The sequence below is a fragment of the Scatophagus argus genome, chromosome 6 (assembly GCF_020382885.2).
Source record: "Scatophagus argus isolate fScaArg1 chromosome 6, fScaArg1.pri, whole genome shotgun sequence".
NCBI lineage: Eukaryota > Metazoa > Chordata > Actinopteri > Scatophagidae > Scatophagus > Scatophagus argus.
The window spans coordinates 2,345,317-2,372,240 of record NC_058498.1 but is presented as its reverse complement, the minus strand read 5'-3'; the positions used below and the strand labels follow the sequence as shown (position 1 = coordinate 2,372,240).

Sequence of the window (26,924 nt, the reverse complement as noted above, 5' to 3'; positions counted from 1 at the left end):
CAGCTGAGGTGAAGCCTGGCAGACAGCAGTCAGAGCAGCCATACCCTTAATTATGCACAGCTGTAAGCCTTAATATAATTTGACAGAGTTTTATAAAAGTTCACCCCCTGTACTCTTGTCATGAACAGGGAAATCAGTTGTTGTTTGTACCGTTCTGCATGGAGGCCTATGGGGATTGAGTCGCTCTTGGGGCCCGACAGATTGCTTTTCTTCCACTTTATACCAACATATCCTGTATGTTTGACGTGAATGGTGAACATATGAGAAGAGTGGAAGAAGTCAACAGTTCTGTATATTTAGACGGTGTGCGTACAGAGAAAGCACAGCACTCAAACTTCCCGGCGCTGCTGCAGTGTGTCTCAGACTGCATGATCTGCTGCCTGTGCTGCCTCATATTGACTTTGTCTTTGCTGTAATCTCATTGGGATAATGGACTGCGCAGAATACTTTCAGTCTATTTTCAACCCAAGTCTTATTCAATCATTTTGCTCCGCAACTCAGTTATAAGAGACCTGTTTCATTATTATCGTTATGGACCAGTAACAGTGGGATTAAACGTGCAAAAGATGCAACAGGAGAAACTGGTTCAATGAGAAACTGGGAGATGTTCCTGCCTTTAACGACAGGGTTGGAAACTGAGATTAAACACGAAAAGGTCGACGTCCTCTGGACACAGGTGGACAATGGACTCTCTCAGCTGCAAGCGACCAGGCTGTAAATCCACAATCTTTAATTCTGGTGTCACCGAAGCCACTTCACGTGAAAAACGACACCACTGTCACCTCCTGCCCCCACGCTATTGAACTGGCTGGTGGAAATGTCAGATGATGCATGTTAACTCTCTGGCATTTCATTAAACAACAGGTCTGAAGAGGATCGAGCCTCTTTGTGTTCCACGTCCTCAAGACAAGGTCTGCTGCAAGCACTGTAGCTACAGCATGTGATGAAATAATAATTCTAATTACAGTGCGTAGAAAGTCCTCCAAAACATCACTAATATGCTCCCTGAAACCGCTGATAATGATATTTATAGTGATGATAATGTGTGAGAGCATACGTTGAAACAAAGGGTATAATTTGCAGATGAGAGAACATGCAGCATGGACTAATAATGAATACATAATTGGATGATTCAGGATTGCAGCGAGTCTAATTTTCATTGTTGCACGAGAGGAGACCGCCGTTGCGTCTCGTCAGGTAGATGAATCGGTTCACGTTCGACGGATTCCTCTGTGGAACCGAGCTATCTCCTCTCAACCACGCACCTCTCGGCTGGCGTAATTTTCTGTCGGATTGTTTGACTAATTAAATTGGCCGCGCTGTCTGTTGGCGGTGACAGACAAAGATCAAAGCCCCGAGGCTCAGAACATGGAGTGCAGACATGAGACTCCAGCGTAAACTAGACTTGGGTGAGGACACAGACGAGTGAAAAGAAGCTGAGACGACGGGGGACAAGCGGAAATTAAATTAAGAAGATGCTGCCCCGGCGAGGCATTTCGTTGAAACAGAATAAGGTGGGGAAGAGAGCTGTGATGTGAGAGACATTTAATAACACGCCTCTCAGCAGCTGCAGGGAGGGGAGCTCAAATCACAATCATATAAAAAACATGCAACATTACAGCCCTCAAAGGTGGATTGGATTGTCATACTCTGAAAGTGAGAATTAAAGAAAGAGTGAGCTTCAGTGAATGACAGGAATCTGTTGGGCTCAGTGTTGGCAGATCACCAATCAAAATGTTTCGTTAATGAAGAGTTACCTGTGTAAACTGAACGGAATTAACAGAATAAACAGAACAGAAAAGTGAATTAGACAGAATTGGTTAGCTGAACACTGTAGCACTGCAGGCTGCTAAGGGCTAACGGTTGACCAGCTCTCCTGCTGATTTCAGTACAGATCTGTGCTCTTGGTTCAGTCAGAGCAGCACATTAGAGGTCCTGCCACCAAGCCGCTTGTGGTGCTGCGCAACACTTCACAAGCTTCACGTTTAATTGGCCTCATGCTGAGTCGTCAGCCAGTGATGGTAACTATAGTAAAAGCACAAGAAGACACACTCTCATGTGGTCGGCACTCAGTCCGAGTTCTCATTTCCAAAGTGATTCGCATACGCACACACGCGCACACACACCTCTCACACACTCTGATACATCCCCCTTCAATAGCGGGGCCAGCATTTACTGTCATTACACACCGTAAAATCGCCCCTCTTTCATTTCCCACCCCGGTGGAGACGTGTAACTGATGCTCCATGATCCCATTGCAGATGATGATGTGCCTGTGCAGCCTCGGGCTGCAGTGGACTCGACGGCTGCTGCTTCGACTGGACGTGTCTCTGCGGGGCTTGTTTGAGCTGCAGGGCTGACTGTAACAGCAGCAGAAACACGAGCTCCACTGAGATGCATCTCAATGAGAACAGTGAAGAGTGTTTTTCTCACACTCTGTAAGCTATGTTTGTACTTCATCCACACTCTGCTACGATACGGACTCATCTGTCTACGGACCGACGTGAAAACGAGGCACAGCTCCAGTTAAAACTGACCGGACTTGTTGAATGTGATGGTGAAAAACACGATTTGGCTAGTAAGAGAGATTATGGAAGGGAAAGCAAACATTTTGATTTACTGGCTGAAATATGATGTGCTTTGTGTAAAAATCGGTGAAAAGCACTCACACAGCATACACATCTGTGTCGAGACAGCTGAGCTCCACTGGAGGAGCTGCCAGTTTTTGTGCTTGTTTAAATTGACTTTGGGTTTGTGCAAACAACTCAGTGATGTGATGTGATGGCTTTTTAAAAACATTCCTCAGTGTTGGATGGAGGCAGATTCATATTTATATTATCCCAGATTTACAGCAGGATTATTATTTAAGCTCCGTCCTAACATAATTTCTTCTGTTCATCTAAAATCACATAACTGCCACACCTCTGAGCAGCACCTTTCCTTTAAATACCCCCTGAACTGAAGGGAGTTGTGATCACTGAAGCCTTTTGAGAGCAGAGCAAAATGAGCAGTGAGACTTCAAGGTTTCATAAGCCCAGCAATTCAGAGCTTTTGTTCCCATGACAGCAGCAGCAGGACAGTGAAATCTCACTGATGAGCCTCGTATGAAACGCGACTGCATTAGATTCTCTTAAAGGTGACACGTGTGTCGCGTTTCCCTGTTCATAAAATCAGCACCTTTCCTGAGAGCCAAACCGAAGCTTTCATGTGACAGCTATGGCTCGCACAAATCATCGAGGCGATTAACCAAATGTAATTTTTTGTGATTGCTCTGCCACCCCGAAGACGAAAAGGGAGAGGAAAAAAAAATCAACAGGAGTCGAGCGGAGGTGAAACAAGAATTTCTGGGCAGCAACATCCCGAGAGTGTGGTTGGCAGAGACGCTGATGTTGAAATTCAGATCACACACTCGCCTGCAAACTGTGCTGCTCACCAGGGAGGGGAAGGATGAGAGACGGAGGGGGAGAGGGGCAGGGGTGGGGGTGTGGGGTGAGGAGGGGACAGAGGTAGACTGTATGACAGCACACAGAGGAGGGGGAGGCCGAACTCCCATGTAAACACATGTCTCACAGCAAAATAATGAGACGTGTGGCGGGATTCGTGTTAAAGGGACGCTTCACCCTCGAATAAAAAAAGTAAAACACAATTTCGCGTCTTACCTCCAGTCCTGTTTATTCATCATCAAACCAACGTGTGAACACACAGATTGATGAATCGGATGCAATTATCCACATAGTGCATGCAGTCACAGAGCACATGTTAATGCCGGGTGTAAACAACTTCGTACCTCTTCGTCCGGTCATCACTTCCTACCAGCTCACCTGATTACCACGCCCACTTTCACACCTGCCACCCATTCAGTAATCAGGCCCTCAGTCCACCCACTCCTACCCGTCTGTCTGTTGAGAGAGTAGTGATTTTTTTAACCTGCCCACATTTGTCCAAAGGTAAACTAAACCTTGGGTGATTGGCTGATACACGTCACTTACTCAAGAGTTTACATATGTAATGGGAAAAGCAGAAATGTGGGCGTTTTTGAATATGCGGACGGGTTCAAGCTAAAGCTGGTTGTCTATTCGCTCTTGCAGGCTGCAGGTCAGGACTTGTCTTCATCGGGACAAACTAAAATAATATGAAGTTCTTTCGCTTGCTTGTTTGCTCCGTTACATTCCTTCAGGTTAGGAAAACAGGTTATTTTTAAATCAAAAGGGTTTAATCTCTTTATTCTGGTACAGACAGGAAATGCAAGGGGACAAACAAGGGACGTGGCTGGTATGTGGTGGTATGAACGTGACCCCTCCTCCACCAGACCCAAGTTCTAATAACTGCAAGGTTAGAGGAGCTCTTACACATCCAGCCTGTGGCGTCCCAGTTGTCCCGTGTCACGATTTCATAATGTGCGGTGGTGACAAACGTGTGCACAGAGTGAAGGCGAGTGCACACAAACAGACAGGTGAGAGAACAGGTGAGGCCGGCGGGGTGGACGGCGAGCCGGATGAGGAGACTGAGCCGCGTGACAACTGCTCGCCTGTTTGCGTACAGCAGATGAGTCTGAGGGTGCAAACACAAACCTGACACACGCTGCACACACACACACGCACGTTTTAAAATCTACACGTCGGAGTGTTTGTAAGCTGTGTGTTCAGTGCACACGGGGAACAGTTATTGGATCATCTCTGATGCAAACACCAAACCCGCTTTGCTGCCAAGACAAATGCACAAAGTCCGGATGAAACAGCATTTGGAGAGGATCTGTCCTCCGTACTGTGACATATTCCCAGGTGAAACAGAACAGGCAAGCGGGACATGATGCTGGGAGGAATTTGAAAAGTGGGTGACGGCGTACGGCAACATGACAGCAGTAGAAAGCTGACAGGTGGATATCGTATTACTGTTTAAAACTGGCTGGTTCAAACCTCTGAAGGACCTCTTTTTTTTCTTTTTTATACATTTTTGTTTCCTGTATTGTTCTCTTTCTGCTTTTCACCAACTTTCATATATTTTTCTGTCTTCCTCCTCTGATATCCTGTGTTCAGCATTCATTCTCCATAAGCAAGAAGGATGTTGATTACATCCTGTCAGGTTCTGCCTCCAGCCAGCATCCACACAGAGCTTTAGCCCAGTCCAAAAGGCAGCGTATGATGGATAGGCAGAACTGTGAGGGCTGAAATGAGAAAACATGGGAGGAGAACATTTGTGTCATTCTGGCACGAAGCAAACTTTGCCACTTTACAATGCAGCTTGCCCTCATCTCTCACCCACTCCTCCCAGCTCTTGTTTTGGTGTTTGTGCTGGCTCGTTCTGGGTCAGAGGTGATTAACAAAGAGGGGCGGGGGTCTTCACTCAGAGCTCCACTCAATGGCCTCCATTGATCCGCACATATGAGAAGGGGGCCTAAACATTTTTAGCTCCTTTGTCCAGAAGAACAGCAAAGGTTTGAACACAGCTATTTGTTTACTGTCATGCAATGTTTGACCCTCCTTCTGTTCTGTGCCATGAGTGTTTGGCCCTGCATGAGACGCAGGGGCCCAGGACGAAGAGCGTAATGAATGAAGAGGCAGAACAGAAGAGGAGAAGACTTGTACATGTGTTGTGTGACTTTTAATTCGAAAGGGACCAAAAACAATTACATTTTAAACAGCTGCAGAAGGGACCCTTTGTCATATGGAATCAAACCCTGTGATTGGTGGAGCTTTCAGTCACCAACAAAGGAAGCTTGACGGTTGCTAATTCGATGAGCGACGCTGGTGACTCACAGATACGCTCAGCACCTCGAGAATTTGGTGTTGGAAATAATGTGCCCCTGTAGTGAGCACCTCTGCTTTTAAGTAATTAGCCTTCTGCTCCAGCAGGGGTTTGCACTGTCACCCCCCATCACATGAAGTGGTGGCTGGTAACCCACAGCCCACACATGCAAGTTTTCGACCACTGTTTGACACTACTTCAACTGATTTTGCAGCCATCTTTGCGGCAAGCCACCCACAGCACATCTCAAAAATGAGATTTTACAGAGTCACTGTGTCATGTCTCGAAAATATGATGTCTCAAATTAAACATGCACGCTCATGCGTTTTTTTGCCATGCGGCAGTCAAAGTTTGTAAAAATGCACAGAGCGGCTGCAGCGTGCCAAGCTAACGTAACCTGAACCAGAGACAACATGCTGCTGTAATGAGCCACCGGCTAAACCTCCGTCATATCGGGCTGACTTGACCTGCGAGATGCCGTGAGGGCTGTGAAGGTGAGCCAGAACAGAACAGCTGAACGATGAGCTGAAACTGACCGTGAAGGTCAGCTGATGATTCTTTGCAGATTTCATCACGTCTCACACTGACTTTTGATGTTGTAAATTATCTTCAAAGTGCGCAGTTCAAGCCACATCAATCGGGATGGACGGTTTTCAAGGAAAAGGTTTTGCTGCTGTAAAATCAGTTGTATTTTAATATCTGCATGTTCACCGCCCCACCGCTAACACAACACTCGAACACAGTGTCCCCTGCATCACTATGGCAACCAACTGGGTCCACATTTTCCCATCAACCGCCTCATCTCGTTTAGATTAACAATAGTTTCAGAGCATCATGTAGTCTCTTTCTCACCGTGTGTCACTCTGTCACACGTATGCTCTTAGGAGAATATATCACAGAGCTCCTGTGTTTGCATGAATGCAGCTCTGCTGTGTGTGAACCCAGCAGATATCCTGTTATTTGTGCTGCACTGTTCCGCTCCATGTCTGTCATCTAGCAAAGTGTAGCTATTCATAGAGGCAATCAATGCCAACCAGCGGGAAGAGTGACAAAACAAAGCTTAATGACGTGTGAGGCTGCTTTTGATAGCACGTATAAATAAACTGTACGCTGCTGCTCACCAGTGAGTCTCCTCAGAACAATTAAAGAAGGAGCTGCTTGTTAAAACAGGACGGGTATCAGACTCTGTGGACTGACAGATACTGACTTATCGGGGATCTACTTTTGCACAAGATTCGATCTCTGACTGACAGCTGCAAACCCTTACTTACTGCAAAACATTTTCATATTTAATTTACTCGTAAAGGACTCAAACATCAAACCACAAGAGCACCAACACAACCAGAAAAGGTTTACATTTCAGAGGCTGAAAGCAGTGAAAGTGCTGCTTTGCAGGCAACATGTTCACCACTGAGCTGCTGCGGTTTGAGCTGTTTGTCAGACAGACTCGATGTTTAACGATTGATGTGCATTAAAGGAATGAGATTTGTGCTTCTGGACTTTTCCGTGGCCTCATCACTAACACACCTCAGTGAAAAGGTGTGGATGCCGTCTCACTGTCTTCTTTGTTGTTGATCACTGATCACTGGGGCAATAAAATCTATTTTATCTTCATTTTTTGCTCCCAAAACTTCCTTAAACGATTAAGTGATTAGCACAATATGTGCACATAAATGTTTAAATCGTACAATTAATTAAAGGATCATCACAGTAGCTGAATGGTTACAGCGTGTGCAGTACAACCGTGCATTTAATCATTCATTTATTTAGTTATATGCAACACAAACTCTCGTGTCCGATCATTTTGTCAATTCAACACATCACTCAGTTTTATATCCCATATATGTATATATATATGATATATTGTATGAGAACAAAGCTAAAACAAGACAAAATAAAAAAGAGTTCTTTTTGTTGACGACCGAGTGCCGTGCAGCGTGAGAGAACTGCTTCGGTTCAGTGGCCTCAGAGTGCACAAGCAATTAAACAAACGCTGTGGGGAAGCCGCATGTCCTCCCACAGGGGGGGAGGAGGTTGGGGGGGTGGGGGGGCTGACAGGAATGTCGGGCAAGCAGACACAGAATCAAGTGGGGGAAAGTAATGGAGTACATTTACTCAAGCAGTGTACTTGAGTACGGCTTTTGGGGTAAGTGAGTATCTTTATTTTCTGCTTCTTTATACTTCATCAACATCATCATGTCGGATTATAACACCACACAGTTTCACTAAAATTCACTTAGACACAACATCTAACACTCTTTTTTGCCCTGAGGAAGATCATTTTTCGTCCACAACAACCACCAACGCACCCACCCACCCACACACAGTGAGCAGTCGTAGCCGGTCTGCAGTCCCCAGGCTTGCAAAGTAAATGAGGTGGAAATGTATGAAGCTTAAAATATCCCCAGGGAGACATTATGTGAAAGAGACACCATTTCGCTAAGGAGAGAAGGCACACAGGGCCAAGAGAGGAGGAAGAGGAGGAGGAGGAGGCAGAGAAACAAAGTTGAGAGGCAAACAGAAACTTCTGCTGAGGAAAAGCTGAGGAATTACCCTTTATGTGAGCACTATGGGCCGATACACAACACAAACTGCAACCCAGAGAGTCGACTGTCATCAGCGTCTCAAAGAACACGACCATGAAGGAGTGCAGCTGGAAAACGCTGCAGTGATGGAGTTCGCCCAGCTGAAAGGAAAATTCAGTGACTCAGCTTAGAGAAGGAGCAAACAATACTTCAGAGGAGATCACAGCACAGCGAGACGTCTAAAGGACCTCTTAAGTGTACAATCCAGCGTTCAGTCTCAGTAGAGTCTAACACACAGAGCCATTACTGAACCTCTGCCAGAGTTTTGCTGCTCGGCCCTGCAGCCAGCTGCAGCTGTATTCGCCCGCTTCCTCTGACAGTAAATAGATTATGTATTCCCTCAGGCTTTGCGAACAACATGCTAACTGTCTAACCCCCAACCCTGGTCTCCAAGGTGCTTCTTTCTCACTGTCACTCATCCCCATGGAGCCTACAGGGGCAGCTGTACCTGCCAAAGCCCCATCAACCCCCCTGCTGCCCGACAGCCGGCACCTTTCACCCCCCCAGCAACACCTTCCACCGCCTGCTGGCATTCAGCAGCCACAGCCAAATTATTTCGGGCAGACGGGGCTGGGAAAGTGATGAGACGAGCATGTGTGTGCGCGCGTGTGTGTGGGCTTGTGTGCAGTTTGTTTTAAACTCACAAGTTTTGATGCCAGCTGGGGGATATAAATATATATTTATTCACAAACGCACACAATGTCCAGGTCCAAAATGTCTTTCTTTTTCATGGCAAGTGAGATGTGATGGAGCAAAGCCCTCAGAGAAACGGGTATCCATGGCAACACTTGGTCTCAAGCATCACTTCTCAGAAGTTGCGAGCTGTGCACAGCACTCAGCTCAACATGAGCATCCTTCCAACATGAGATGATTCTCCAGGCCAACCTTTTCCTGACCGGGCCAATCAGCTCCTTTTGCGTCCACAAACCAGCCAATCAGATCACGGAGATCCTGTGCTGAAGGATTTGGCAGCCGTTTATGCATGTCATTAGCAAACTATCCTTGCTGTTGTCTTCTGGTAACGGCCTGCTCATACTTGTTAGATGTTTGATTACACAACAGAAAACTACACACAAAGAGTCAAACCGGCGCAGCCATGGCAGCACACAGTGGTTTCCCTCTCACCTGTCGTGCTTTTTATCCACAGAGCTTGTTGTGAGCCTACAAACAATGCAGGCAGGTTGGATTCAGATGGTTTTTAAACAATGATTACACCTGTAGGATTACACCGCTCTCAGCCTCGACATCAGGGGACCCAAACTGTATTTTTAACTTTTAAATGACAGCGCAAAATCATTCTGGTATTTGATTGGATCACTAAAACATGGGTGTGGCTTAGAGTCTGAGGAATTCAGAGAGATTAGCACCTCCATCCTCCTGACTGTGGTTAGTTCATTCATTACTGACTGTTAGCTTAGCAGGCTAATGCTATCTATCGTCTGCTGTTTCGCAACTTGAAATAAAATTTGAAAAAAGGAGAATAATAACATCTTGCATGTAGATCTGGGTGCGGCAATATACCGCCCCAAAACTGACGTAAAAGTTAACAAAACAATTGTGTTATTTGTTTGTTTGTTTGTTTGTTTTATTCATTTCTCTGTTCCCGATACAAGAAACATTTCACATTCTTCACAAGGTTGCTTCTGGATCCAGTACAACCACATGTAGACAAGCAGGTTACCAAAGTTAAACCCAAGACAAAGACCTCGAATAGTTCAAACAAACAGGTGGTGTTAGATGAGAAAAATGAGCTGATTGCAGGGTCAACTGCCTCAAATGTGGCCACAAAGTGAAGCTGAGACGAGCCTCAGCTCAGCATTGACACCTCTCAAAGAGTGACAGAGGCAAGAAAAGACAGAAAAACAAGAGGTGTTGGAGAGAATAGAGAGACAAGGAGAATAAAAACAAGCAGCCTGTCCTGTCGGGTCGCCATGGTGAGCATCGCGACAGCTTGTGAGCTCCCGCTGAAGCTCCTCAGAGGAGGAGCTCACCTCCTCTCTGACAGCAGATTTAGTTCACTCAGTTCCCGCTGATGTCTTATTCTCATGCTCGTATGTCACCTCCTGTTTGTATACGGTGTTTACAGTGAGGTGCATCGGATCTGCTGTAACCTGCATGCGTTAAATGCCATCTTGTCTGCGGTGGAAATGCAGGCAGGCAAGCAGACAGGCAGGTCAGCTGGCAGGCGGCCAAACAAACAGACAGACAATCAGTGGTGGCGATTGGATTAACATGAGGATCTAATTGCATTTGAGAAACCAGAGAAAGCACAAAAGGAAGAATTAAAAGTGGCGTCCAAATGATGGCTCAGTAACACGGCAACATGGCCGCAAACCAGAGAACTTACAACACGTGTCCTTTGAGGCTCATTACAACAATTCATAATGTTAAGGAAACATCCACAAATAAGAATAAAATGATCATCATTTTAATAGTTTTTCTCAAAAAATGTCCAGAAAGTCATAAAGACCGTCAAAGAGGACGTAACTCCTCATGAAAAATCCACTTTAACACTTTAAGTGTTGAATATTCAGTAGAGGACATCCACTACACACACATTAATCAGTTGAGGGAATAAGAAAACACTTCAACTTCAAGATTTTTAAAGTTGAAATGTGCAGAAAGAAGGAACTGTATTACATATTCATAGTGGGTATTTTGCAATTAATTACAAAGCCAGTTGTGGGGGATGTTGTGTAGCCCAGTGAAGCCTCTCAGTCAGGAACACAACCTCTGATTGGTCGCACGTGGACAGCCAACATGTCCGTCAACTTCGCTCCACATCGAGTAGGAGAAGGAAAGTTCGGATGTAAGAAACACACTGAGGATCGTGTGTGTTCACAGCAGAAGAGGGTCGGGAGCCTCATCGGTGCCTCATCCAGCTGCAGTACGCTGGTGAACATTACGAGTGTTTATTTCCTGCTGTGGTTTTCCTTCCCATCAAGCCGCTGATCTTGTGTTTCTGTGGAGCCTTGGACACGATGCTGTGGCTTCCCCTCCTGCCTCCTGCAGCGGAGGAGCACCCTGAGCTGAACGGTGGGAGGTGGAGGGGGAGGTGGAGGCAGGAGTGGATGGGATGTGGGGCTTTGGCTTCTGAGGAACGAGTCCTCTCACTGGGGTGGAATAATAACATAGCTTGAGCAAAACTGGACTCCGGTCAATGTGAAAGGATGGAAAGAAAAAGAAAGAAAGATGGCTGCCAGTTCCTGTGGGTAACACTGAGCAGTGCACAGCAGTTATCACATTATTTACAGCCCAGGATTTAACGCGTCGCCCAGTAATGAGCAGCCAGCCAACGGCCTGTGATCTGAAGCTCACTTATTCTCTCACTGGGCTGAACTCCAGGCGGCTGAAGGCTGGTGGAGTCGCCCCGCAGATGGAAACAAAGCCCACTCCCACCGCTATTTTTCACTTTATTCTTCTGTGTTCAAGAGTGGCTGCATCACATGTGTGCCTGTGTGTGTGTGTGCATACATTTTGAATTGTTTCACTCCGTGTGTTGCCACAAATCTGGATCATTTGAATCTTTGCGGATCATTCTGAGTTCAGCACTCCACTGCATCATGTGCAGGCCACCATTGGACGAAAAGATGCAGGTTTTCTTTCCTTCTTGATGTCCGCGACACGCGTGAAGCCTCTGTTGCTGCTGCTGCCTCCTCCTCTCTCACCAGCAAACCCAACCGCCCTTCAGTCAGCCACATGTGCTGCTCATCGACCGCTAAACGCAAACACTGACACCTTGTGGTCAACTGCTAAAAGTACACCAAATGCTAAATGGATTAATTTCTGCAGTGCGCCGACCACTCAAAGCACTTTACAGCACACCACCTTCGCCCGATCACACACTGAGAGCAGAACACGGTCCCTGAACAGCACACTCACATAAAGATCATGCATTAATCAGTCTGAGTTTTGTCTGTTTTGAGTATACTTTATTAGTGGGACACAGCTTGGGTTTTAAATGCTTGCACTATGAAAAAGAAACTGAGACATTCTGCAGTTCATGAAGTGGGTTTATTGACATTAAAAAAACAAACAAAAAACTCCAGGTCTTCAATTCTGCAGCATAGTCTGAAAGACACAAACAAACAGGAAATGAGGAAAACTGTGAGATTGGCACTGCTGCTTCGCTCTGAGGATCTCTGTTCGTATGTTTTAATATTAACAGGCTGTTGCTTTCCTTTGCATGATTTTTGTTCAAGTTTGAACAGAAAACAAAAACAAATAAATGTTGTTTAATTTGTGGATATTTTAAGTAAACTGCATTTTCTGTTTCAACATCTTGACCCAACATGGTGCAAATGTTGCCTATCTAAACTAAACCTGATTTTGAACCTGTCCTCTAATATACAAGTACAACTCAAAAAACTAGAATATCATGAAAAAGTTCAGTATTTTGTCATTTCAGAAAGTGAAACCCATATGTTATATAGATTCATTACACAGAGTGAGATATTTCAAGCCTTTGGTTCTTGAAATTTTGATGATTATGGCTTAAAGATAATGAAAACCCAAAATCCAGCATCTCAGAGAATGAGAATATCACAAAAGATCAATTAAAAAAAAAGGATATTTTAAACAGAAATGTCAGGCTTCTGCACAGTATGTTCATTTCTATGGACTCAATACTTGGTTGGGCCTCCTTTTACATGCATTACTGCATCAATGCGGCCTGGCATGCAGGCAGTCGGCCTGTGGCACTGCTCAGGTGGAAAGCCACATGCAGCCCATGCCGAGGATTCGTCTGTGCGTAGTGGCTCTTGATGGGCTGACTCCAGCCTCAGTCCACTCCTTGTGAAGACAATCCTCTCAAGGTTGCGGTTATCCCTTTTGCTGATGCACCTTTTCCCACCACACCTTTTCCTTCCACTCAACTTCAATCAGAATCGTCTTTATTGCCATGTAAGTGAAGAGGTTTCACAATACTAGGAATTTGTCTTGGTGATTGATGCATACATAGAACGTAAGAACGAGTAACATATAATAGTAGAATAAAATAAAATAAAATAGAATAAGGTAAAACAAAATAAGATAAGTAAAATAAACATGGTATCCTCCTTGTGGAGGGTGTGAATGACTGTCTGTCAACTCAGTAGTCTTCCCCGTGATCATGTAGCCTACTGACCCAGACTGAGAGACCATTTAAAGGCTCAGGAAAGCTTAGCAGGTGTTTTGAGGTAATTAGCTGATTAGGGTGTGACACCATGACTTTCCAATATTGAACTTTTTCACAATATTCTAATTTTCTGAGACACTGCATTTTGATCACCAAATCACCAAAATTTCAAAAATAAAGACTTGAAATATTTCACTCTATGTGTAATGAATCTGTATAATATATGGTTTTCACTTTCTGAAATGAGTGACAAAAATACTGAACTTTTTCGTGATTCTAATTTTCTCAGATGTACTTGTATTTTGACCAAAACAGGAAAAAGATTCTGCTGCTAGAAAAGAATTTAGTACAAACCACAAAGTGGCTTTGCTCGAGGAGGTGCTGCACTGTTACTATAAGAACCAGTAGACTTAACTGTTTGCCTTCTGAGTTTAATCACCAGTCTGTTTCAGTTCAATTTTACATACTTTTTATTATTCAGGTTTTACTTTTCTCTGTTCATCTGTACCCTGGTGCTGCTGCAACACTTGAATTTTCTCAGGGGAATCAATAAAGTCGTATCTTACTTAAAGGGGTGTAAAATCGGATCAAATGTTTAATCAAAAGCAAACAAGCTACATATGGCTTCTGAACTACGGAATTAGTAACATTTTACTTTCCTCATCATATGAGGGAATATGCATCATATAGACAAAAGTATTGGGACACACCTCTTTATGGGGCTGATTTCAGGGTTTGGGCTCGGCCCCTGACTTCCAGTGAAGGGAAATCTTAATGCTTCAGCATACCAAGACATTTTGGACAATGCTGTGCTTCCAACTTTGTGACAACAGTTTGTTGAAGGCCCTTTTCTATTCCAGCATGACTGTGCCCCAGTGCACAAAGCAAAGCTCCATAAAGACATGGTTGGATGAGTCTGGTGTGGAAGAACTTGACTGGCCCACACAGAGCCCTGACCTCAACCCCATCCAACACCTTTGGGATGAACTGGAACGGAGATTGTGAGCCAGGCCTTTTGGTCCAACATCAGTGTGTGACCTCACAAATGCTCTACTGCATGAATGGGCACAAATTCCCACAGAAACACTCCAACATGTTGTGGAAAGCCTTCACAGAAGAGTGGAAGCTGTTAGAGCTGCAGAGATGTCTGTGTGTTTACAATGAGACGTCATTAAAGTCCCTGTTGGTGTAATCCGAATACTTTTGTCTATATAGTGCATTTTGAAAATGTTTTGCAGCACTGGTGCTGTTCTGGAGGCTTGTGTTTTCCAAATATTTTAAGACTCACTTTGGCGATCCACTCAGTGAAACTGGAGGTGCGAGTGAACACGGTGGGCTTCATGGGGGTGTTGCATCCCAGGGAGGAGACGAAGCTGGTCACACCCTGCACGTACCACTTGCCATCAACACCCCTGCAGTTCAGAGGGCCCCCTGAGTCTCCCTGCAGAGACAGACAGACAGACGGAGGACGGGTGAGCAGCAGATGGAAACAGTTTGAACCTGCTGCTCCTGTCGTGTTGCGCGTACATGGCAGGCAGAGCGGATGTCACCACCAGCACAGATCATCGTGGTCTTCACGTAGCTCCCCCACCAGTCGCTGCTGCTGCAGATGCTGTGGCCGACCACGGGGAGGAGAGCCTGCTGGAGCTTCACGGCGGTGAGACCACCGCCTGCAGGAAGAACATGACAAGTGAAAGAGTCAGAAGATAATCCGGTGGTGCTTGAAGGACACTTTGTGTTAGATTACAAAAAATATTCCTTCAGAGGCTTGGACGAGTCCATAGTTCTGCAGTTAAAGTGACTCGCTGTGCTGTGTTGCTCTGAAATATTTAAAATTACTGACAGTCTGTAGTCATTAAGAATGAATTAAGAATCTTAAAGCACATCATAAAGGAAAACACTCGCACATCAGTACAAACACACAGTATGGAGGTCACCAGAAAAGCTCACACTGAGAGAGATGATTTGAAAGACACTAAAGCCTGTCAGGACCAGAAATGTCCATGCAAGTTCTGGTTTTTAAAGCTGAGAAAGCGATTAGATTATGCGTTCATGTCAATTCAGACGAACTCAAGTCAAATCGTGCAACATTAATGGATACTGGGAGGACTGGATTGGCAGGGACACTTCGCGGACATGTCCCCATCATCCATGGGAAAACCTACAGGCCTGATCGTCAGAGTGCATCAACGTGGTCTTCACTCTGAGCCCAAATCTGGCGTTTCACATTCCTGTTTGAATTCAGAAAAGGGCTCAGCTGCACTTCCTGTCACGTGACAAACACTCACTGTAGAGTCTTCCCCAGCCGGTGACGTAGCACGGGTCGTTGTGAGGAGCGACCTCGCCGCTCTCTGGCTGACAGGAGAGCTGCACCCTGTTGTTCAGGACGGCGTGCGAGGCCAGTTTGATCAACGCGATGTCGTTACTGCGATGATGGAGAGGAAAACCGTGTCAGAGAGTCACCATGTACCGACAACCACAACACATTTACGGCAAATAAAGTCAGAAATAACATAAGAATAAAAGCCTGACAATAATCTAAGATAGAATTTAAAAAATGACAAAACAGGTAAGAAAACAACGTGTAAGCAGTCAGGCAGGAAGTTCAGCTGCGCACAGGAGCTCACAGTCTTACCCACAAGACAGACAGTTCTCGTTCCAGTTGGGGTGAATCACGATCTTCTCCACGCTGAGGACCTGCTCAAAGCCCTCCTTTCCGGTGAGGTCGTACTCGCCCGCCACCACGCGGTAGGTACGTGGTCTGATGCGCGCGCACACACACACACACACACACGCGCACACAATTCAGATCAAACCTTCATGACCTAATACTTGCAGAGAAGGGGGCGAACTGCGACCCACCCGATGCAGTGGCCTGCCGTCAGCACCCAGTTGGGGGCGATCAGGGTGCCTCCACAGGTGTGACGGTACGTGGACCCGCTGAGGTACTGAAGGGAGATCTGTGAGACGCGCCCAGAGAGGGAGACGTCACTGACACGCGTGAAGCAGCCATCGATCTCATTTGATAAATAAAGGTGTTAACAGTCTCCTGTGAAAGCGTCCTCTGCCTTCTTGTTTTTAAGTTGTTTCATCCGACTTTAATCCCTGCTTTAATACTGACACACAATGCGGATGTGGTTCAGTCGACAAACTGCTTACAGGTGAAATAACCAGATGTGTTGTGCTTTAGGGCAGATTAACTGCTTTATCAGGTAATCTGGTGTTTGTTTTGACAAATGAACTGGTTAATCGTTTGGTCTCTAAAATGTCAGAAAATGCTGATCATATCCTCCCAGACTGATTCTTTTGTCCAGTTAACAGTCAAAAACCCTTCATTTACTGTCATAAAAGACGAGATTACCAAAATAGTCAGCAATTCATCGTCTTTCAGTGCCCTAATTGATAAATCGACTTTACTCGTTTAGTGTTGCTCTCCTTGATCAATCACTCCGTGTGTTCCTGCCGTCTACAGTCATCTAAAACAACCAGAGCGACAGACCACATTTAAAGATGTCTGCTCTCAGAGACGTGATCGAGAAAAATGTGCCGCAGCGGGCAAATCTTGAACGCCTCATCTGTGGTGTGGCCTGATTGTTGTCAACCCACCTGCCATGGCCAGCTGTAGGGCCGAGCATCTACCCCGTTCACCACCCGGCTCACAGAGGGACTGTAGGTGGGAGAGCCACACCCGTAAGCTGAGGCACAGAACAGCTGGGAGTTACAAAGGCTGAGTGTGACCTGCTCCACACTCTCCTCAGTGCGTCCTCCACCGGCGGAGAGACGCTGTCACAAGCCGCTACAGAACCTTTTTGCATGTTTGTGCGACGTAAAGGTCAGCACTGAGAGACACATTGTTGATGTTGGTCTTTTTATCTGATATGCTGGCAAAGCAGAAAAACCTCAGGTCAAACCTTTAACTATAATGTCCAGGTTTAAACCAGGTAGACGAGACTCACCGTAGGCAGCAAACAGCAGGACAAGCCCCACTTTCATCATGATTCCTGAGAGTGGACTGCTGGAGTGTGTGGGACGGCTTTTATACTCCTAAAACCATAGTAATCAGACACACACACACACACACAGAGTCCAGTCTTTGACCTGGGAATCTGTGTTACCTGCTTCATCTGTTTCACTTGTCCTTACACAACCTCTCCAAAGCCACAGAAAATCAGCACGTGTACAGACATGTACAAAATATTTGACAATTTATACCCAAGTGTACCAGGAGGGAGTGACGGTGTAAAAGAACTCAACAAACCGACACGTTGCTGTAACTTAACAAAGAAAGTGTGTTTGTGTGCTTTGCGGTAAATCATTTTTATAATTAAAGTTCTTTATATTGAATTGATACACATTTCAACAGTACAGTATTACAACAACATGAGCAAACATGTGAATGCATCATCTTTAATCACAATAATGCAGAGTTTTAGTTTTAGTCATCATAGTAAAGCAGTCGTACGAAGAACCGTGACGAACATTGCAGCTGTGGACGATGTGCCAGATCCCTGCTGGACATGGCTGCAAAACCTCTCACTGAAATAAATGGATGACATGAGAGCTCCCCCAAAAGTGAAGCCAAAACATCGTGATCGCCCCCTGGTGGTTGGCTGCAGAACAGCTCATAAACTTCTCCCCCTTCATGTTCGCAGATGGGACATGAGCCAAACTAAAAACTAAAAAGTACACGTCAAACAAATTTTTCCCAAAGATGGTTTCTGTCATTTTAGGTCGTTCTTCTCATGCTGGTGGATGTTCATCACTACTGCACAGACTCTGGCTCCAAATGACATCACCAGAACAAGATGGCTGCAGTCGGATCCGGGATCTTTGGGTTCACTTTTGGACAGTGAGGGGGCGTGGAAACGCGTCGTCCATAACGATCAGAACGCGTGTGGTTACTGACAACAACATGTAACTCTTGTTTACTCTAACTTTTGTTTACTGTTTACTGGTGAAACACAGACTGCTCTCATCTTCTCACAGGTTGTCAGGATCAAATTAATGCTCATTAAAGGAATGGATGGAGTTTATTTGTTTTTTTTGGTTTTTTATTTGTTTATCTGTAATTTCCCAGTTATGGGACTAATAAAGGATTATCTTATCTTAATTTAAAGCATTAAATTAAATGTTAATTGAATTGTCAATTGAAGCATTTCCAGTTAAAAATACAAAAATTACTGTCGCTGGAGGATAATCGTGTAAATTGTGTAAAAACGTGTGTGTCCTTGACATTTCTGTCAGGGAAATCTGTCCAACAGGCGCAGGTGGAAAGAACAAAGTCGTGCCAGGACCTCCTCCAGGGTGGCAGGAGGAGCCAAAACACACAGTCTGCGAGGGAAAAAGAAAAACACACGAAACACTGCATTAACATGGACACACGGCCACACCTGTGTACCTGTACAAAAACACTGAAAACACCTTCGAGGTGCCTCAAAGTTTCACACTATTTCAGCTTTGACTTCAGTCACTGTTGACGTTTCAAGGCACAATCGAAGAGATAACAGCAGTGTGTGATTTTCATTTCTCTCCTACTTGATGTCAGTAAATGACAGCAACGCTCAGCTGAAGTGGGAGCTTCTGGTGCAAGACATGAAATGCATGAAATCACGAGGATTGGATGAATTACCAGGCAGCAGCAGAGCCGGAGCTCAGCGCTTAGCGTTTAGCGTTTAGCTCAGCGCTCAGCGTTTAGGTCTACATGTTGTTAGACCAACAGATGGAGCAAACAAACTGGTGGGAGATGTAATACACACACACACACACACACACTCAGCGGTTTTTCTCACCTGATGTGGTAGTTTTGACCTTCGTGTCCGTTCTCGCAGCCTGCTCCCAAACACACACCTTCCTCCTCCAGCAACCACTGACAGTAAAGCACATCTGCCTCCACCCCCAACTTCTGGAATTAATAACAGAAACGCATCAGCTGTAAGGGCACGCAGCTCTGAAAACATTTCCCCGATTCTAAGTCAGCCAGTGATCAAATTACTACACAAATTACAGCTCAGTGCGTTTTATTCATCAATAATTCATATTAGCTTATTCGTATCACCTGTGATTCCTGTGGGTTTAGACATAACGAATGGAAGAGAAGCTGGAAATGCTGCGCCAGTTCAAACAGAAAGATTCAAACTTCAGAACTGAATGATTCTCTAAAATGTCTTTGCACAGTTTTCCGACCTTGGCCTCCTCTATCATCTGAGGTGGTAGACGCAGACGGGGATAAAGAAAGACTCCCGCCATCGCTGGCTGGCAGCTCACGCCCGGCAGATCATTCAGGAACTCATGAGCACGCTGAGCATTCAGGGACAGAGTCGTCTGGATGTGGAGAATCTCCTTCAGTTGAGACAAAAGGACAAAATCCAGCAAGCAGTCAGAAGAGCACACAAGCAAGGCCTGGACAGTCCATTGAAAAAGCTCTGTTGGAACATTTTAGCATCTTTTCGCTCTTTGTTTTGGTTTTTCGTCCTGACTGTACACTGCACTGTTGTCTGAATTAGATTAGCTAACAACAGAAAATGTTTCAAGGCCGGATCAGAATTTGCATCAAAATACACACAATAATATTCTTTAACATGGTACATTTTTGTTACTGTTCACAGTTTCGAACATTATTTTGTGTTTGGTGGAATACTTTCCGATGAAATGCTCCCCTCACCTGTCTGTACGTTTCATAGGAAGGATCTCCAGGTGAGGGCGGACTGACCATCACGTCCAGGGCGAGCTGCGGTAAAATCGGAGGGCTGGAGGTGGCCTGCATGTTTCTTAAATACTTGTTGACTGCGGGGTCTAAGTTAATCACTTCCATATAACTTCCTCTCAGACCACATCTAAACAGAGAGTGAGCACAGAGTACAATGAGTCCACACTGAGCTGCGAGAAAAGTTTCTCCTTTGAGGTATTTAAAGCACATAAAGTATGTAACATGTGGTATACTGTAGGCGGCAACTAATAATAATAATCATTACGGATTAATCTGCTGATCATTTTCTTCATTAATCAATTTGACCGGTTTGTAAAAAAATGGTTGCAGCATGAAAAATGGCTGAAACTGAAAAACTGTGGCCAAATCATTTTCTGTCAATCAACTAACTGATCAGCTGACTAATTTAGCTTTAGCTGTAGTTTTAGATGCTTTAATTTATAATAAAACATCACATTTTATAAACTGCTAACATGTTTTGTCAAATTCTTAATTTGTAAAGTAACTAGCAACCAACTTATAAATACCTCAAATTTGTACTAAAGTACAGTACTAGAGTAAATGTAGTTATAGCCACGTTTCTACAGTAGCCTTGAATGGACAAATCAAACACTGCCTCCAAGGAGGTGTTTTCAGTGGCCACCTCAGGGGAGGCTGAGATGAGGATTCAGTTTGTGCAATCTGCAACTTCACCACTAGATGTCACTCATGCATCCTACACACTGGATCTTAGTGGCTTTTCCCAGCATGACAGAGACATTTTGACCATTTGTTGCTGTTGTCCTTCATCACATAACACAATTTTCTTTTAACATTCTAATAACATGCAACATGATAAGATCTATTTTTAAGGCTTTGTGAGCTCAGAACGTGAATGCTTTTTCAATGTAAGGTACATTCAGCTTCATGAAAAGGGTCCTTGCTCGTGTCATGTGAGGGGCAGCGATTGGCTGTGTGATCAGATCAACAAGCTACATGCACTCAGCAAATCGGTGATACTCACTCTCCCATGCTGGCATTCGATATGGAATTTATGGAGATCAGCTCCACTGTCTCTGAGTACTTTTTTCCCATGTCAAACAGGACTCTCTTATAGGAAATAAACTCTTTTTGCTGCCCATACGTGCTGTCCTGGTACACCTAGAAGGTGCAAGAAGACATGGAAACATGATGTGAGCCAGAAAGATGATGAGAACAAAAGTCTCATTAATACCAGTTTCTTTGTGTGGCTTTTACTCACCTCTTCAACCAACAGGACGAGCCCCTCGGACGCAGCAAAACGAATCACGTCCTCTATTGTCTTCCTGTCCTGCACATGACCTGTCAGGAAAAACAGCTGTGAGATTATAGCAGGGAGGTGAGTTACATGTAGTCACTGTTTGTAGTCTACCTGTGGGGTTCCCTGGGTTGCTGATATAAAGGGCTCTGGGCTCACAGCACCCCCTGGCGGTCTTCAGCGCTCGGTGCAGTTCGACCAGGTCTAAAGCCCAGCCTTGGTCCTCCATCAGCAGGTACGGCACCGCTGTCACCCCGCACGCGTCCAACAGCATGGGCAAAGTGTGTGGGCAGGGCACCGGGGTCAACACACCCGTCTGAGCCTCCCCCTCCCCACTGGCCATCAGGTGCAAAACCAGCTTAACACAATAAATAACAGCACTGATAACAGCATGGACAGATGAAGCTTTTATTCCACATTAAATTACTTTTAGCCTTCAGAATCCGATGACATCGCGTCTGCTGCCTTGTGTTGTTCCACTGATTCCACTGGCTAACTATGGTTCAACAGATAACTTCTACAGTAAAACATCTGCTCCCAACCTCGACAGAGAGGTCAGATAATGACCGACTTGTTTTCAAATTATGTTTGCGTATGAGGAGTGCCACCAAGGGGACAACAAAAGGTCACAAAAGCTGGACTGAACTCCGCTTAGGAATCATAACAAAGTTCTGCCTGACAAAAGGCGACACTAAAATTGTGACCTCACTGGCAGTGTGAGTCTAAGGATGGGAAGCCTGGTCAGTGGGTCCAGGACTAAAATATCCCAACAACGTCTTTCAAAATCATGTATGTTGTTATATGACTTTATTCATACCAGACGCAGGTGAGTCTTATGAGTCTAAAATTACAGCTAAAAATCTCCTGATAATACAATTTAAAAAGAAATCCTCATACCAACAGATTCTTCTGAGCGCCAGTGGAGAACACGATGCTTTCTGGGTCTGAAGTCACTCCACCATCTCGCCTCGTGATGAACTCAGCAACACCTTGCAGGACATGAGGTATACCTCTGGAGGTTACAGAGTACGAACCTGCCATCGATACAGCGGACGCATCATCCATCAGAGCAGAGTCGAAGAAATCCTGTCAAATCTATGCAAATGAATTGACGCCATTCACTCTCACCTACGCTCCCTCCACAGGCGCCCAGAAGCCTCTCGGCCCTCTGCCTGGCGTCCAGAGGCAGGCTTTCTTCTTTGAGGAGCTCAGGGTACAAACATGCTGCCAAGACCTGAGAAAAGAAACAGGAATGATCCGCATTTGATCAGCTCAATCTGTAGTTGCCAGACTGATCATTAGAGATCTGGACGACAGGTAAACCACCAACCTGGCGAACAAATGAGATGGGAGCCATTCCCGCTCTGTGGGGATCCCCTGAACTGACATCAATCACCTTCTTGAAGGGTTTCTCTGCTCCCTGAGAGGAACACAGTGTTATGTAAAATCACCTTGTTTCGTTCACCTTCAGGTGTAATACTGAGATTATAAACTTGTACAATATTATCATGTTCTATATGTCTAGTTGAGCAATCAGGTTGCTTGGTAGGAAGAAAGGGTTATATATTCGCAGCTTCGGGCATTAAAGAACAGCTAGGGGAGGAAAGCCGTTGTCAAGTATACTGGGTGTGTTCTAAAGGAGGATATCATCAACCCGAGGTTCCATGTGGAACTGTAGAAACCAGTTCTTAAACAGAGTCAAGTGATATGAGGGTCAATAGTGCAAAAACACTATGGTAATTAAAAGAACAAGCAACGTCTTGCCTTTCGCTTTCTCTTTAGCCTCAGTCTGTTAGTATGGAGCAATGTATAGTATGTACTCATCAAGTACATACACATTCATTCCAAAGAGGTTTTTTTTAAATTGAGAAACAGTGTTGCCAATGTTTAAAACCAGAAAAAACAAGTTACTGTACTGCTAAATTAAAGACAGACTCATTCATGTTGATTCATGTAAATAGACATTAATGAGTCCTCACAGTATGAGCCTAATTTAAAGCAGCAGATACTGAATACGACCAGGCAGAGAACGCAGAAACGCAAAACTCTGAGCGTGATAGTCCCTTTATGAGGACAACAAGCTGTAGCACGAGCAGGTTGGATCAGGTTGAAACTGTTCCAGCTGTAGCTGTTGAGTGCAGCTTTGCTGTCCTGTTTCATGCTGAATTCCACGTTCATTCACAGAACAAGACACGTCTCCTTGGCTTCTCACTGGTTTCAGCACACGACATCCTGTGACTCCAATCCTGGCTTCTCTCCAGTGTTTATTAACTGAGATGCTGCAGTTTATACTGTAATCTACAAATAAACGGCACACTTTTCTTTTGCCCGATTTTCTGTCTCTCTCTCTCTCTCTCTCTCTCACTCTGCCAGGCTGCATCAGCATCCTTTGCTGTCACGGCAGTAAGTTAACATTACCAAAGGCCTTTGGACTGACTGCACTGCATTATTAAAATACAGCAGGTTGGCTAGCTAATTCTTGTCTCATTTGTGATTAAGAGTCTTTATTGTCGTTGCACAGTCGTACAGTGTACATTAGCATAACGAAACAGTAAATTCATCGACTTGAGCGCCACTATTTTCCAAAGTGCTGTCATGCCCATTGGGGTCGTGTGAGCTGCAGCGGTGGGCGTGGTTTCATTTGAAGCAGGATGGGGAAAACAATGGCCACCAGTGGGCCAACTTGTTCTTTATCTGATTATTCCCATCAAACTCATTCAGTCTGAAAAATGTCGTGTCGTATTCCATCAAGCCTTGGCCTGCATTCACTCAGGGTCCACATTTAAATATATTTACAAGTTACCTTAATTAGAAAACTTGTGGTCAGTCTGCAGAGATGGGACTATAACAAATACACAAACAAATCTGATTATGAAACAGAGGGCTTTTAATTTGAAATGGGGGCTACAGGAAGTGGTGTCACTTCATCAGTCAGTAAATCACAAAATTTCCTTTTAAAGGGCAGCCCCCACCATATTTTAAAGGCTTGTAAATATGCTGAGCCACTGAGTGAAGAGGTTGGGTTACACCTGCAGGGTCTGCAGCACTCTTACTTCCTGATCTCTCTCACCACACCGTTGTGTACATTACATTATTTTAAATACTCTACCATTTTATACAAATTACACAAATACAAATTTTATGCAAAATCAAAATGTATTTTTCTGTATTTAATCCAAAATCCATGTATTTGTACTGACACATCACACACAGTACAGTAAGGGTTCATGCACGATCATTTTTACCTTTGAACCGATGAGCATGAAAGTATCCTCTGGGCCGTTTGTATTGGTGTGTTTTTGCATAGCGTTATTGCAAATCTGAACAATCCTAATAACTGTGCGTGTCATCTGGTGAGATATTTCTACGAAAAGAGAACTTTTTCCCTGAACGATAAAATGTCTTTTATTTTAATGACATCCGGTTAATCTGTGCGTCATCTTCTCCTCACAATGGTGAACTAACACAGTTACAGTAGAGAAAATGGCTCACGTTAGCTCAGGTGTGTTGCACCTGCGGCTTACCTGTGAGATCTCCTGCGTGATGCGTGCAGCCTCTCTCTGCAGGCACGTCGGGGCTCGGATCCTGAGCACCCTGGGATTCACCTCCTGCACAGAGCTCATCTCTCCTGTGTGACTGCTGAGGTTTAAGTGAGACGCTCAACACTCGAGACCTAAAAAGGTGATCTCATAAAACCTGTATTCCTAGTTCAGACTAGTGAGACCAGTTTTAGACATTAATCTAATAGGTTAAGGAACTCCGTATAACATGCAACAACAACATCAACACTACTAACAGAAAGGGATTAAAAACAGAAAATTGCTCATTTTCTGTCAGATATTTTGGGAGGTGGTAAATAGTATTAGTAAAATATAAAATATAATTTTTTGCCCAGTATGACGGATAGAAAACCAAGCAACAGAAGGGTTGTTTTGATCCAGTAATCTGATAACTAAAACTGAAACAAACAGCAAAGTGCAATTGCGTAGGTCTGCTCAGTTACATGCCACACCTGGAAGCTGCTTGTGTAAGCAGATAAAATTAAAGGGACGTCTGGAGGTGTGCTTCAGAAGAAGTATTTTTGTTTTTGTTGTGTTTTTTGTTAGAAATCATTCCAACAGCAATCAATAAATCATAGCTTCTGACAACAAAAATAAAAATAAAACCATTCAGGCCCAGGCCCAGTCATTTCATTCAAATGAAGTGACTGAAGCTCGCTGGACGTGTTGCTAAAGCTGCTAGCATGCAAGTTGTGTAAGAGTGGCAGAGAAAGTGCGGCCAAAGTCTCCCAGCGCCACCATGCTAGCTTAACGGCTGCGAGTACTAATAACATCCGTGTTCAAAGTTTGCGTCCGTGTTTCACGTGTTTCCTCGCACGTGAATGAGACGTGACGTTGGTGATAGCAGCAATGTGAGGCAGCTCGGAGGCGAAAATCGACTTGGCGGCGAACCCAGTTAGCACTAAGCACTTCCATAGCAGCATGCAGCAACTGACAGGCAGCCTTATCAGACTGCGGTGTGTTCATGACAACTGTTTTGCTATTATTGCAATTTATTTTTGTATTTGTTAGACTAAACATCTGAGAGAAATAGTGAAAATAAAAGATTCCTGCAAGTGTCAAGTCCAGTTCACATATAAGCTTCTCAACTTTGGTTAGCTGTTTCACTCAGGGAACTGACTTATCAGTATGATGGAATTTTTCAGCTATAGTCAATTTACATATGAACATGGGGACATTAACATAGACAAAGGCCCTTTGGGGATGAACCAGATGAACCAGAACAGCTGGGCTGGACGAGCAGGCTTTGTGTACCTCAACGAAATATTAATTAATCTGTGTTTTAAAACACGTTAGCAGCGTGGTGGACTGCTTGGTCCATCTCTTCAGTCAACACTGAAATATTTAATGACAAACAACAGTGTGATGGACTGACATCTTTTCAGAGACATTAGTGGTCTGCAGAGGTTGAACCCTACCGACTCCCCAGTCTTTTCCTCTTGCACCACCATGAGGCTGGCATTTCTGTCTCTGTTTGTTTTTTTGTTGACATACATCAGTTACTTTTGGATGAACTGTCTTTCTACACGTCTGCTGTTCGTTTTCTGTCTTTAGTTGATGTTGGTTTGCCTTTTGCAGAATTTTAGAGGATGTCGTGTTCTCAACAGCCGCAGCTTTTGAGCTTAGCAGAAATGACAGCAGTCAGAGGTACTCATGAGTTTCACTGACAAAATGCTTGATATTGCTGATTATTTTGTTAGAATTTATGAGTTCTAATTTTGTACCATGAACATGTAAATGTGAGCTATTTTCTCTGGAAGTCAAAAAGGTCTGGTTTTTTTTTTTTTAATTTTAAATACAAACCTTTAAGAACAGTTGTTTGCTGTCAGCAAACACGCAGTAACAAAATAATAGAGATTTTCCTGTCTTTAGACAACTTTAAACAGGTACCTTTAATGTAGCTAATATAAATCAGCTCTGGGTTTGCAGTGCCCCC

General features: G+C 44.5%; 2 protein-coding genes and 1 long non-coding RNA gene across 4 annotated transcripts; all 3 read right to left on the bottom strand.

Moving 5' to 3' along the window:
- Positions 1-1,557: 1,557 nt before the first annotated feature.
- LOC124060773 lies at positions 1,558-3,811 on the bottom strand. The gene is made up of 3 exons (XR_006843629.1): positions 3,660-3,811; positions 2,190-2,360; positions 1,558-2,025 (listed from the first exon to the last, which is right to left on the bottom strand). It is a non-coding gene; the product is annotated as an uncharacterized LOC124060773 (long non-coding RNA).
- Positions 3,812-12,325: 8,514 nt separating this feature from the next.
- On the bottom strand, positions 12,326-17,490 carry LOC124061047 (proproteinase E-like). Its single transcript, XM_046392552.1, has 8 exons — positions 17,403-17,490; positions 17,053-17,141; positions 16,309-16,406; positions 16,082-16,207; positions 15,735-15,871; positions 14,974-15,116; positions 14,735-14,887; positions 12,326-12,401 (listed from the first exon to the last, which is right to left on the bottom strand). Exons 1-8 carry the CDS (start codon positions 17,440-17,442, stop codon positions 12,384-12,386), a joined length of 804 nt encoding a protein of 267 aa, XP_046248508.1. The 5' UTR covers positions 17,443-17,490; the 3' UTR covers positions 12,326-12,383.
- A 1,010-nt stretch (positions 17,491-18,500) lies between these two features.
- On the bottom strand, positions 18,501-25,097 carry LOC124061045 (alanine aminotransferase 2-like). 2 transcript variants are annotated; one of them, XM_046392550.1, is made up of 11 exons: positions 24,953-25,097; positions 22,759-22,848; positions 22,557-22,662; positions 22,326-22,462; positions 21,543-21,786; positions 21,393-21,472; positions 21,156-21,292; positions 20,108-20,279; positions 19,630-19,785; positions 19,236-19,348; positions 18,501-18,777 (listed from the first exon to the last, which is right to left on the bottom strand). In XM_046392550.1, exons 1-11 carry the CDS (start codon positions 25,049-25,051, stop codon positions 18,687-18,689), a joined length of 1,425 nt encoding a protein of 474 aa, XP_046248506.1. In that variant the 5' UTR covers positions 25,052-25,097; the 3' UTR covers positions 18,501-18,686. The 2 variants fall into 2 exon arrangements, with proteins under 2 accessions (XP_046248506.1, XP_046248507.1); XM_046392551.1 differs by having other exon boundaries at positions 19,236-19,345.
- Between the last annotated feature and the right edge of the window lie 1,827 nt (positions 25,098-26,924).

What these genes read in the sequence shown, in the direction of transcription:
- LOC124061047 (XM_046392552.1), bottom strand. Translation starts at nt 17,442, where the DNA reads ATGATGAAAGTGGGGCTTGTCCTGCTGTTTGCTGCCTACG. An exon ending in CCTACAGCTGGCCATGGCAG is followed by an intron (nt 16,407 to 17,052) that starts GTGGGTTGACAA and finishes CGCGTCTCACAG; the next exon opens with ATCTCCCTTCAGTACCTCAG. An exon ending in GAGAACTGTCTGTCTTGTGG is followed by an intron (nt 15,872 to 16,081) that starts GTAAGACTGTGA and finishes CCATCATCGCAG; the next exon opens with TAACGACATCGCGTTGATCA.
- LOC124061045 (XM_046392550.1), bottom strand. Translation starts at nt 25,051, where the DNA reads ATGAGCTCTGTGCAGGAGGTGAATCCCAGGGTGCTCAGGATCCGAGCC. An exon ending in TCACGCAGGAGATCTCACAG is followed by an intron (nt 22,849 to 24,952) that starts GTAAGCCGCAGG and finishes TGTTCCTCTCAG; the next exon opens with GGAGCAGAGAAACCCTTCAA. An exon ending in TCGAATGCCAGCATGGGAGA is followed by an intron (nt 20,280 to 21,155) that starts GTGAGTATCACC and finishes CTCTCTGTTTAG; the next exon opens with ATGTGGTCTGAGAGGAAGTT.